Source organism: Mobula hypostoma, chromosome 12, assembly GCF_963921235.1.
Source record: "Mobula hypostoma chromosome 12, sMobHyp1.1, whole genome shotgun sequence".
In the NCBI taxonomy this organism is placed as follows: Eukaryota; Metazoa; Chordata; class Chondrichthyes; order Myliobatiformes; family Myliobatidae; genus Mobula; species Mobula hypostoma.
Genome location: NC_086108.1, coordinates 32,401,314 through 32,415,025, shown reverse-complemented (window position 1 = coordinate 32,415,025; position 13,712 = coordinate 32,401,314). Strand labels below are relative to the sequence as shown.

General features: G+C 40.3%; 1 protein-coding gene across 1 annotated transcript in view; it reads right to left on the bottom strand.

Moving 5' to 3' along the window:
* vamp4 (vesicle-associated membrane protein 4) overlaps positions 1 to 13,712 on the bottom strand; it is a 90,879-nt gene that overhangs the window by 52,758 nt on the left and 24,409 nt on the right. The window contains exon 3 of the mRNA XM_063063789.1: positions 746 to 792. Coding sequence (XP_062919859.1) covers positions 746 to 792 — 47 coding nt within the window. The remainder of the gene's footprint in view (positions 1 to 745; positions 793 to 13,712) is intronic.

Sequence of the window (13,712 nt, the reverse complement as noted above, 5' to 3'; positions counted from 1 at the left end):
CACCAACATCGACGTCCTCGAACAGGCGGAGGTCACCAGCATCGAGGCCATACTGTTGAAGACGCAGCTGCGCTGGGCAGGGCACGTCTCCAGGATAGAGGATCATTGCCTGCCCAAGATTGTGCTGTATGGCAAATTCTCCACTGGCCACCGTGACAGAGGGGCACCAAAGAAGAGGTTCAAGGACTCTCTGAAGAAACCCCTTGGTGCCTGTCCATCACCAGTGGTCTAATCTAGCCTCCGACCATGAGGCCTGGCGACACACCATTCACCAGTCTGTCTCCTCCTTCGAGAACGCACGCAGGGTTGGCATTGAGGACAAAAGGAGAAGGAGGAAGAACTGTGACACAGCAGCACCAAACCCAGAACAGAATTTCCCTTGCAGCCGCTGTGGCCGAGCCTGCCTGTCCCATATTGGCCTCGTCAGCCACCAGCAAGCCTGCAGCAGATGTGAGCAGCCCCCTTCCTAAATCTTTGTTCGCGAAGCCAAGCCATGATTAATCTAAGTTATGGTTTCAATAACTAATTCATGATTTGGCTTAAGCCACGGATTCCCAAAGGTTTTTTATGCCATGGACAAATACCATTAAACAAGGACCCCAGGTTGCGAACACCTAGATTAAACTATATCAGAGTGAGTTCTTAAAATGGGCTGCTCTTTCAGACTATGTAAAGCACCAAAGTCAAAAATTAATTGGACTACAGACTTCAAATTTATAACAATGAAATAAAAATTCAAACTCACAGGAAAAAGTCTTCTTCCTCGTCAGAGTCATCTTCTAACAGGTTCCGCTGCAAAATAAAAGTGATGCTTATTAAATGGTGTTACATACCCCGTAACTGGGTTGCCAAACCAGCAGAAATGGATCACTCAGTTGGAGTCTGGATTACTAGAACTAAGAAAGCTTTATTAAAGAAACAAGCAACACAGTAATCGAAAGGATAATAAATGCAACAGTTCAGCAATGATAAACACACATGTGCACAGAATTAAGATAACAGCATCAATCAAGCTCTATCGTTGTCTAGGGGTAAATGACCAAATTTCAAAGTGACACAAAAGTTCAGTCCAATTTAGTTCAGTTCGCAGTAATCGTTGCCATGGCGATGGACAACGTGGGGGGAGGGAGAGAGAGAGAACGGGAACGACTGATCATTCAGACACGGCTTCCACTCACAGACCGGCGATATTGCTCACAAGCAGCTTTCGGGCAGGTCCTTGGTGATGTCACCTAAGGTCACCGACTGTGACCCCTCCTCCAGATGCGGTCGATCCTCTGCAGTGAACCCGGCACCCAAGCAAGGGCGGACACACACCGGGTTCCCGCTGATCGTACCTTTCCACCCTGTGCGTTGTCCGATACTTCCCACCGACTCGTGAGAGGCGCACTGCTTCCAGGGTCTCGTTACCTCGGGTGTCGTGTGTGCTGCCTTAGCGAATCTGTCCCTTTTTATCCCCCTGCTGGGGTATCGCCTGTCCATCACTAAACAGTTCAGGGTTCAAAGGGGGAGCCGCTCCAGACAGCTCTCTCTCTTCCGTCCCTTCATTACACTTCTCCAGATGCTGTTTCATTGTGTTCCTTATCTCTCTCTTGAAGACAGGTGGCAGACCAACTGCTGATCACACAGGACAGCTAACATTTATCTATGTGTATTCTCGTCACAATGGGCCATGAATTGGAAATCCTCAGGATAATTCAGTGAATTGCTCCATCACATATGGTCAACTATGCCTTTTCAGTAGCTTGATGATTATAGCAAAATTGATTTTCTCACCTGGAAGGGCTTTCGGTGGTTGCATGTAGAAATCAAAGTTGATCATACTGAACCTAACTTAACTCTAAGTTTTACATTATTCCTTCATCTCAATAACACAAGTCTGTCAAATCATTAAATTCAGATTCCTATAATTGGTATTTCTTAGAAAGGAGTATCATAACTGTCCTAGGTTGTTAGGCTTAATTGTTCCTAAAGTAGGTAGAATCTCAGATGGAGGAGAGGGCGTACAGAGACAAGATATACCAACTAGTGGAGTGGAGTCGCAGCAACAAACTTGCACTCAACGTCAGTAAGACAAAAGAGCTGACTTGGACTTCAGGAAAAGTAAGACGAAGGAACACATACCAATCTTCAGAGGGATCAGAAGTAGAGAGAGTGAGCAGTGTCAAGTTCCTAGGTATCGAGATCTCAGAGGACCTAACCTGGTCCCAACATATCGACACAGCTATATTAAAAAAGGCAAGGCAGTCACTATACTTCATTAGGGGTTTGAAGAGATTTGGATGTCAACAAAAACACTCAAAATCTTCTATAGGTGTACCGTGGAAAGCATTCTGACAGGCTGCTTCACTGTCTGGTATTTGGCAGGGAGGTGGGGGGGTCCTGCTGCACAGGACTGAAAGAAGCTGCAGATTATAAATTTAGTCGGCTCCATCTTGGGTACTAGCCTACAAAGGACCCAGCACATCTTCAGGGAGTGGTGTCTCAGAAAGGCAGAGTCCATTATTAAGGACCTCCAGCACCCAGGGCATGCCCTTTTCTCATTGCTACCATCAGGAAGAAGGTACAGAAGCCTGAAGGCACTCACTCAGCGATCCAGGAACAGCTTCTTCCCCTCTACCATCCGATTCCTAAATGGACATTGAACCCATGAACACTACCTCATTTCTTTAACATATATTATTCCTGTTTTTGCACGATTTTTAATCAATTCAATATACATATACTGTAATTGATATAGTTACTTATTTTTTACTTCCCCCCCCTTCTATATTATGTATTGCATTGAACTGCTGCTGCTGCTGCTAAATTAAACAATATTCACAACACATGCCTGTGATAATAAACCTGATTCTGATACCGAAGTCTTTGGTTAAGAGTTTTACGAATGAATTGACAATGGTATGCCAATAGCAACACTGGAAATTCGGTAAGTAGGGAACATAGCAATGAGATAAAGGACTAGAGAAAGCAGCAGCAGAGGAAATGACAAGGAAGGAAGATTTGAATAATTTTAACATTAAATCTGAGCCAAAAAAGGAAATAAATTATAATGAAATGCAATTTTAAAAAGCATTGTTTTTCAAAATCTCAAACAATGATGCTCTATTTGAAGTAGTAAGATTCCACTGCTTTAATTGTCTATTTTCTGGCAATTAAAAAAAATCACATAGGTAAAGTGGCACCTATTCTATTAATCGCTTGCATCATGCACCAGGGCGTTCTCTTCAGTTACCCAAGGTAACTGTAACCTCTGGTCAGGGGCAGAGGTCATCAGATGGTCCTAGCCCAGGTAGCTTCGTTGTCCAGGGTTTCCAATACCCATCCTGCTTGGACATGGGTTACAGTGGTTACTGGGATGTCATCCACGACCCCATATTGCAGGTTGTCAGATGCTGGGCTCCAACACTGAGCCTCAGGTTACATCTGCTCCCTGCTGATGAAGGGGGTTCAAACCATGACAAATTAGATGGAGGAGATGGTACAACAAGTTGGAATCCTTTCTTGGTGGTCTTGCCACCTGGTTGTAAAGTGGACTGAAGTGAAGCATAGCTTGAATCCTCCTGGGTAGGTGGTGATCATGTCTTGTGTTAGTGGCAGGAAATGGTAGTGGTCCAGGCCAACCTGGATGAGGATGTGTGGAATTGATCTGTAGGCATTGGCTAGGTCTAACCAGATGAATGTTAGGTTGTCTTTCTTCTGCTTGGTCTCGCAGATCAATTGGCTGATTATTGAGGTGTGTTCAAGGCACCCAGAAAAACCCAGGATGCCACCTTTCTGGATGGATGTGTTGATACAAGTAGTTCTCCATTAAGTAAGAGGTCAGCCTTCTCTCGAGTACAGTCACTCCAGCATTTTGCTGGTTAGATTTTTGACACTTTCTTCATCAGGTGAGCTGTTTTGAGTTGTTGGTTCAGGGTCTTTATCGCACTTCTCAGGTGGCGAGTCGCCCTTTCCCTCCTGCTTGGTTGCCGTGATGGCTTAAGATCCCCTTTCATCTCCATTGGGCCAAATCACTCTTTAGCAAAGTTGAAGACAATGGCTGTGAAGGAGTCGATTTTCCTGCAGACAGGTCCTGCCAATGTAGCATCCAAGATACAATCCAGATAGTCATTGAATTGCTTCCAAAATACATTGTCTGATGATCTGGGCCAGCTGATCTTCATTTTTCTTGATGAATGGATTAGGTGTCCAAGGGGGCACTTAATTGGACCTTCTTTGCCACTGGGGTGGCTCAGGTGTGGAGAGATCTTCAGCTACAGGTGCTTTTGTAGCTTTCTTTCATGTTCTTTGGCTGAGAGGCAAGCAGCACATTCCAGTGTCAGTTTATACAGCCAGCATTTTACAGGAATGGTGCCAAAAATACACTCTACTTCTAGTCACAATTTTATATGCAAATATAGGGCTCATGAAAATCACAGGGAGGTTACAAGCTAGATACTCCTAAAATGCTGCTAAACAGAGCACCATAAATTGTACATCAACATACTAATTTCCCTGTTCTCTCTGCAATGCCAAATGTTGCTGCCTATTAAAATGTTAAAATATTTCAGCAAATTGTAGTCTTGCAGCTTAAGAAATACCAATGTACGTATAAAATCCTAAAGGGATTGGACAGGCTAGATGCAGGAAGATTGTTTCCGATGTTGGGGAAGTCCAGAATGCGGGGTCACAGTCTGAGGATAAAGAGGAAGCCTTTTAGGACCGAGATGAGGAAAAGCTTCTTCACACAGAGTGGTGAATCTGTGGAATTCTCTGCCACAGAAAACAGTTGAGGCCAGTTCATTGGCTATATTTAAGAGGGAGTTAGATATGGCCCCTGTGGCTAAAGGGATCAGGGGGTATGGAGGGAAGGTTGGTACAGGGTTCTGAGTTGGATGATCAGCCATGATCATACTGAATGGCGGTGCAGGCTCGAAGGGCCGAATGGCCTACTCCTGCACCTATTTTCTATGTTTCTATATATACCATTGTAATTACATCAAAGGTGACTTTTATATATACTCTAACAATATCAAAAGAAAATCTTTGGAAAGGACTCAACCACCTAATTAAAGCATACAATAAAAATATCTTTGAATCATTGCTGTAATTTATACCTACAATTTAAGAGCTTTAGCTTTTGAAATCAGAGCTCCCACAAATCAAAGGGATAATAGCTCTTTTCCTTGTTTCTGTGGCCCCTTTCACAAGAATCTATCCATGTATTCATAGTTTGAGTTGGTATAGTTGAAAAGAATCACATACCCCCCTTCATGAGTCAGGAAAGAAAAACAGGGGGGAAGGGGGAGGAAATTAAGGCAACTGAAAGCACTCATTCAAGTTAAGTGATAATTATCAGTATTGGTGGAAAAAGTCAGCCGAAAACTTGATATCTATTGCCATACTATTGCAAAATTATCCAGTTTAAATTAATTACCAATTAGATTGACAAGTGAAATTAGATGACAACAAAGATTGAAAAAAGATTAAAAAAACAGAAAGATACATCTGGGGGTGGGGGAGGAGGAGGAAGAAGTGGTGGTTATCATAAACTGTTAAACCCAATATTCTTATATATTCCTATTACTACACTGGGCATTGTTCAAGTAATATAGGAGGCTGTGATCATAATAGGAATGAGATGGAGAATACAAGTGATAGATGATTGGAAGCTCAGGGTCATTTTTGTGGAATGAATTATATGTTCAACGAAGTGCATTTTGTTTCCTCTAATGCAAGGGGTTCCCAACCTCTTTTTAAAAAAAAAAATGCCATGCACCCCTACTGTTAACAGAGAGGTCCATGGACCCCAGGTTGGGAACCCCTGCTCTAATGTAAGGAACAACATTCTGAGCAGCAGAAGGAATACAGCAAGCAACTTAAGAATATAGACTTTTTTTAATAGACAAATTCTTGTTATTAATTTTGTTTAAATAAGTGTGAAATGAATGAGTGAGGGGGTTATATTTTGCAGAAACTGCCACATCAAGACCACCATCCCTTGGAGCTGCTCTTTTTGGCTTTACTAACTTTCTAGTATTTACCAATCCTCACTCACTTCACCTGTGGTTCTGTACCTAATGGAGTTCTTGACGAAGAAGGACCCGAGATCTGTCAAGTTCACTTTGTGCTTCCCTGTTGGTCACATAATAGTAAAATAATTGAGCTGCTGACAAATTATGATCAATTTTTTTTAAACAGACCAGGAAACCAATGGAGATCAAACCCAAGAGGTGGATCATTTTGGGAACTAAAATTCAACCCATTCCTCCTAAGCTCCTTACACTTGTATCTGATTCCAAATCACCTACACATACGTAATATTATATCCTGAAACAAGCACATATGAATTGGGCCTGATAGAAATATATTCATGATAGGGTTAAATTCCCCTTGAACTACAATTGTAAATCTCACTACTAATGACAAAATAACAATATTTTTGGATGGATAAATAAAAATGTTACAAGATTATATCTTCTAATATAAAATAAAAAATCTAATTGCATTGAAATCCATCCACAAGTTTTGCCACATATTCCTGTTGTAATCAGCTTCAACCTAGAAACTACAGGTTGATGCCCCTCCAATTCCAACTTCTACCAACTCCAATGTTTTCAATCTATCAACCAGGATGGCCAGGATCATCCTTGTAACCAAAGGTAGTACTGAGTTTTTCAATAATCCATGAAGCAGGGCCTAGACTACTGGTTTAATACAAGGCATACTAGTCACGGGACTTTGCATAGTGGTCTTATGATCCCGAGATCAACTCATCCCAACTCCCAACACACTGCCTTCGGGAGACCTGTCACCCACTCAAAGTCTTCTCTAAAATAAACCCAAACTTCCATTTGAGTAACAAAATTGTTCAGCTATGCAGATCAGCTGTTTAAGCTAAACCTATCAATATTTTTGACAAATTCTTTATAAAACTTTCATTTCTAAAGAATATAATTCTTATGTAGCCACATGTCCACCACTTTAATTCATCTAGATTCAAGTAATTTCAGTTAATTTAGTTGACTTAAGGATCACATACATACTTGTCGAGTGCACTCTGACATGCCTTTTCTCCCCCTCCCCAGCATTCTCTCAATTATTCTAATCTTAGTTCCATACACAGCTCCATCACTGTCCTGGAATGAGAAACTGCCTTTTGGCTATGGTGCAATTTAGGCAGTCTATGTCTGTTCCCCCCCCCCCCACCCCCCAGCTACAAAGAGCCACAGATCATGATCTGTATGGGTCATGAAATGGAGGCTGTAATATTTCTCTCAAAATATTTGTTTGTGCTCCATGCAGGTCAAGTTCAATACAGACAGAGGCAAGATTAAAAAACCTTATTTTTAAGCAGTTTTTACTCTTACCTCCAACATGCTTAATAAATGCATTAAAACACTAATTTGCTTTCACATTAATTGTGCACCTTAACATTGACATCTAATTTGAATAATATCCATCTTTCATGTCCCTTGAAAGCCTTAGCTTGAACAACGTATCCTGATGCACTTCCAGAGATTCATTTTGAATTTGTTTCTTCTCCTATCTAGCCCAAAAGCTGCATCAGTCCCACCCTGTGTGCACACCATATTGTATCTTTAACATCAGTAGTGGGGAACTTTTAATCTAAGTTAGTTGGATGCATATTGATCAGTAAATAGATATGGCATTGACTTACAAGGGGAAAAACCACTAGGCAACCTTTTGATGAAGTCAATGCTGCACAAGGACTTCAAAATAGGAAAATAATAATTTCTACATAATGTGTTTGACAGCAAATTTGAAACACGGAATTAAAGGGACATTGGCAACATGTATAAATAAACACTAAAGGGAATCCAGGTAAATAATATTTCTATATAGTAGAAGACAGGCAGTGGTATTCCCACTAGTTAGTAACAGTGGCCAGTGCATGCTGCATTCCATATTGTTCAGATTTGTGCATTTAGGTAATACTTCAAAGAAACAAAGCATGCAAATACATTCAACAGTTAACAGCAAAGTGAAACAAAAACAGAAAATGCTGGAAACATTAAACAGAGAGAAACAGTTAGCATTTGAGATCAAAGACTCTTCATAGGTTGATTGTGGACCAAAATATTAAACTGTTTTACTTTCCACAGATGCTGCCTGACCTGCTGGGTCTTTTCGGCATTTTGTTTTTCTAATTTCAGATTTACAGCATCTGCAGTTTTTTTTTTAAGTTTTCAGTGAGGAGGAATGTAATAGACATGTAATAAATAAAACTTAATCCAGAATTGTACAAAATGATGAACTTTGGCAGGTAGAAAGAACAGAGAGGTATAGCCAGATGCAGGATGAAAGGGACCTCAATGCACATGTGCATAAACCCTCCTTGGGCAGGATTACAAGCATGAGATCCCAGGCTTCATAATGAGTACAGCATCACAGGAGACTTAAAAACCTTTTTAAAAAAAATACTGGTTTAGGCACTTCTGAATAACTTTCCAATTATGGTCACATTTTAGGAAGGATATGAAGAGCTTGGAGAGAATGGAGAAAAAAAAATAATTTTGACTTTTAACCGAAGTGGGAAATGTAAGATTTTCCCTACTCTGGTGAATGATGCGGATCTGAAATATCAACGATTTGCTTTCCACAGATGCTGCATCACATGAGAACACAACCAACAGGACCTTGTTTGGCAATTCATCATAATCATGGTTGATCTTTTATCTCAGTGACATTTCCTTTCACTACCTCTGTATTCCACAATTCCTTTAACATCCAGAGACTTGATGACCAAGTCGCCACTCTTTGTGAGTAGAAAATTAAAAAGATTCATCACCTTAAAAAAAATTTTATCCAACTTATTTTGTCTGTGTTAATGTTGCAAGTTGCAATCACACCACTTTTTATTCTTCCAGACTTTAAAGACAACAGGGCTAATCTACTTAATTACTCCTGATATGGCAAATCCTCTCTGGGACTCATCTTGGTAATGTTTGCTGCATTTGTTTTGTGCCAAGTAAATCACTTTTACATAAAAACACAAGGTGATTAAAACTGTACACAATATATCAGGTACTCTCTCATAGAGGCCCCATCTTCAAGGAGCGGTGCCTCAGAAAGGCTGCATCCATTATTAAGGGACCCCCCCCCCCCCCGCCATCACCCAGGACATGCCCTCTTCTCACTGCTATGATCAGGAAGCCTGAGGGCACTCAGCCATTCAGAATCAGCTTCTTCCCCTCTGCCATGCAATTCCTAAATACACATTGAACCCATGAACACTACCTCACTACATTTTATTTTTGCCCCCCTTGCATTTAATTGCCCCTGCTGTATAGGTGAGTAACATTTCTAGGGAAGAATACAATGGGACAAATCCAGAATTAGCATAAATTCATCTAAATCTCACCATCTAAATACACTTTTTATGCTTTGTACGTAAAGTAGATAACTTTTAAAATAAACAGTACACCACATACAGGTCCACTCTCTGTCTCTTATCACTTGAAACCTCTTCACTTTCTCCTGCTCCTCCTCCTCCCCCCTACTCACAACCTCTCAATTGTGTCAAAGCAAATTTGGAAACATGACCTGCTGAGAATTTCCAGTATTTTTCATTTTTATTTCAGATTTTCAGCATCCACCATTTGATGATTTTGCAGAAAAAATTATTGAAATGGCTCCAGAGATTAGGAACTTAACATTAAGGGAAATGCCAGAAAACGGGAGATGGGTTTCAGAGCAGAGAAGGTGAGATATCAAAGAGATATCCAATCCAAAGTGTAGGACAGGAGGAAACGTGATTGAGTAGATGGTAACAGCCCTATTGATAAAGGATTAAAAACCAAAGCACAAGTTTACAGTAACCAGCAAAAGGATTAAAGATGCAACAGTGACTAGTATCTGGAATGCATTACCAATAGGGCGATGGACACGGGTTCAGTCATACCCTTTGATGAGAAAATTGGGTCAGGATTTCACTATAGAAAATTTTGCAAGTGTCTATTGAAAAGATGGAGAATTAGCAAGGATGAAAAGTACCCAAATGACCACCTTCTATACCATTACCTTTTTTTTAGATTCCCATTTTGAAGATAAACACCATTTACATTGTCACTATGGGATTAAAGACAATGGAAAACAACCATTTAAACCCAGAAGTGATCTAGGAAAATATCTTGTAGAAGAAAATGACAAATTGAGCTGCCCTATCAAATATGCCGCTGGATTTTATGAACTGAAGTCTAAAGCCAGGAAAGCTGCCAAAATGTCCACAATCTATTAAAGTTAAGACATACTGTACTTTTAGTTAAAATTGGAACTTGACTGGTGTAGAGGCTTAGAGGACAAATGTCTGATGGTAATTCAATCATGACCTCAGCATTTGAATGTATTAGTAACAGAATAATAGATTAACATTTACTCTTCACCCATTATCTATTAGACTTTAACAAGCATCATCTTAATACAAAAGATACAACTTTGTTGTCTCTTAACAACCTCAGGACATTGCAAAGTGCTCAGATAATGAAGTAATACTGAAATAGAGTCACCATTATAAAGTGGTAAATGCTGTCACCAATTTGCCCTCAGCAAGTTCTAAAGTACCAAATTTTCTGTGAAAATAATTTTGACATAAATATTGGCAAAACAGATGCTACAGACAACTAAACTACCCTTCCAAATTGGTCTGTTTTTTCAAAAATATAAATCTCCATTTGAGAACACATGCATTAATGACTAATAAAAATCCTAAACGTTCTCATACCAAATGAAGAAACTGTGTTATTTAATGAAATACACGATAGGAGACGACCATACAAGCCACAGCAACATCAGCTCACCACTTTCTACACCCTCATAACAACCAAAAAATACCATTTTTTTTAGTACAACTTTCCAACAGAATGAAATACCCGAATAGTATTAATACATTCAATGGTAACAGACTTAATTGGACCTTCTTAATGGATTTGATTCAACAACATGCAATAACTTGGTAAAACATCCCATTGCAACTTAGTGACCAAATTTAACACAAAAATAGATAACAAAAAGCTTAGTTAAAAAGGGACATGCTTTTCTTTTTTTGGAATTGGGGCTTACCATTTCTGTGGATGATTGGGGGCAGATTTTACAATTAGTTAATACTTCCTCTATTTGTGCTAAACATTCCCTAATTCAATTTAAAGTGGTTCATAGAGCACATATGTCCAAAGATAAGTTAGCGCGTTTTTACTCGCATATTAATCCTTTCTGTGATAGATGTTCGGGGCAGATAGCCTCTTTAACTCATATGTTTTGGTCTTGCCCTACTTTGGAAACTTTTTGGAGAGATATTTTCAATATTATTTCTAAGGTATTAAATATAGATATCTCTCCTCACCCTATTACTGCTATCTTTGGACTACCTAAAATTTCTAGTAATCTTTCCCCTTCAGCCCGTAGAATGATTGCATTTCTTACTTTAATGGCGAAAAGATGTATTTTACAACATTGGAAAGAGCTTAATGCTCCAACTACCTTTTTTTGGTTTTCTCAGACGATTTTATGTTTGAATCTGGAGAAAATTAGAAGTAACCTTTATGATTCTTCATTTAAATTTGAACAGATTTGGGGACCTTTTATTCGATATTTTCATTTAATGTAATATTTACCCTTCTTGTTTTTTTTTCACTGTTTTAATGGAGGTCGGGATTGAGGACGTGATTTTAAGTTTAACTCTGTTTGGTTTCAAGTTAGCCCATTGCTTTGCTTTGCTTTTAGGTAGTTGCACGGTGGGTTTTTTTTTGGGGGTTTTTTTTTTCTTTTTTTTTTCCATTGATATATATAAAATCTAGTATACTATTATGTTATCTTGGTTTCTTATGCTTAAATTACATTGTTTGTAGTATTTTCTTTTTGGTATTGTTATCTTTTGGAATTTTATTGTACTTTAACATTGTATTAATGTTTATATGGCTTACCTTTTTTGTATACTTACTCAATAAAAAGATTTAAAAAGAAAAGAAAAAGGGACATGCTTTAAGGTGCATATAAAAAGGAAGGAGTAATGGGAAGACAGGAGATTTTAGGATACAAATTTCAATTCTTTTAGCTTTCTCCTCTGAAGGCACAGTCACCTAAAATGTTGCATTTACATTGAGATGTTTAGGTGGATCAATCCTCAGATAATGAGGCAGATTATGAGGCAATTCATATCTGGCTTCAGCATTTAGGCATGGGGTAATGAGCAGCCAGACAGTGGCCATCTTCAACTAGAGATATTCTAACCACCTTTAATGTTAGCATTGTTAAATTATTTGGGCTAAACAACTACTGACTAAAACAGCATTATTTTATCCTAATATTCTCATCTATAAAAGCAAGTCAGAAGTTGGGTAATCTCTAGCAAGTGAGTTATCTGGCACCCTAGAGTTATCTAACATCTACAAGGTACAGATCAGGAATGAGGTAGAATATCCTTGTCTAGCATGCATTTAAGCAGCTCTAAGGATGCTTGAGAAATTTGATATCCTACCAAATCAAGTAGTACACATGCAAATAAGAGGAATTCTGCAGATGCTGGAAATTCAAGCAACACACATCAAAGTTGCTGGTGAACGCAGCAGGCTAGGCAGCATCTCTAGGAAGAGGCACAGTCGACGTTTCAGGCAGAGACCCTTCATTAGGACTAACTGAAGGAAGAGTAGTAAGAGATTTGAAAGTGGGAGGGGGAGGGGGAGATCCGAAATGATAGGAGAAGACAGGAGGGGGAGCGATGGAGCCAAGAGCTGGACAGGTGATTGGCAAAGGGGATATGAGAGGATCATGGGACAGGAGGTCCGGGGAGAAAGACAAGGGGGGGGGGGGAAACCCAGAGGATGGGCAAGGGGTATAGTGAGAGGGACAGAGGGAGAAAAAGAATGTGTGTATATAAATAAATAAATAATGGCTGGGGTACGAGGGGGAGGTGGGGCATTAGCGGAAGTTAGAGAAGTCAATGTTTATGCCAACAACAGGGATTCTGCAGATGCTGGAAATTCAAGCAACACACATCAAAGTTGCTGGTGAATGCAGCAGGCCAGGCAGCATCTCTAGGAAGAGGTACAGTCGACATTTCAAGCCGAGACCCTTCGTCAGGACTAACTGATGGCAGAGTTAGTAAGAGATTTGAAAGTGGGAGGGGGAGGGGGAGATCCAAAATGATAGGAGAAGACAGGAGGGGGAGGGATATAATGCCCCACCTCCCCCCGTACCCCATCTGTTATTTATTTTTATACACACATTCTTTCTCTCACTCTCCTTTTTCTCCCTCTGTCCCTCTGACTATACCCTTTGCCCATCCTCTGGGTTCCCCCCCCCCTGTCTTTCTCCCCGGACCTCCTGTCCCATGATCCTCTCATATCCCCTTTGCCAATCACCTGTCCAGCTCTTGGCTCCATCCCTCCCCCTCCTGTCTTCTCCTATCGTTTTGGATCTCCCCCTCACAAATCTCTTACTAAATCTTCCTTCAGTTAGTCCTGACGAAGGGTCTCGGCCTGAAACGTCGACTGTACCTCTTCCTAGAGATGCTGCCTGGCCTGCTGCATTCACCAGCAACTTTGATCAATGTTCATGGAGGCTACCCAGACGGAATATAAGGTGTTGTTCCTCCACCCTGAGTGTTGTGTAGAACACCTACGCTCTGTCCACCAGAGAAAGCAGGATCTCCCAGTGGCCACACATTTTAATTCCTCATCCCATTCTGACATGTCTATCCACGGCCTCCTCTA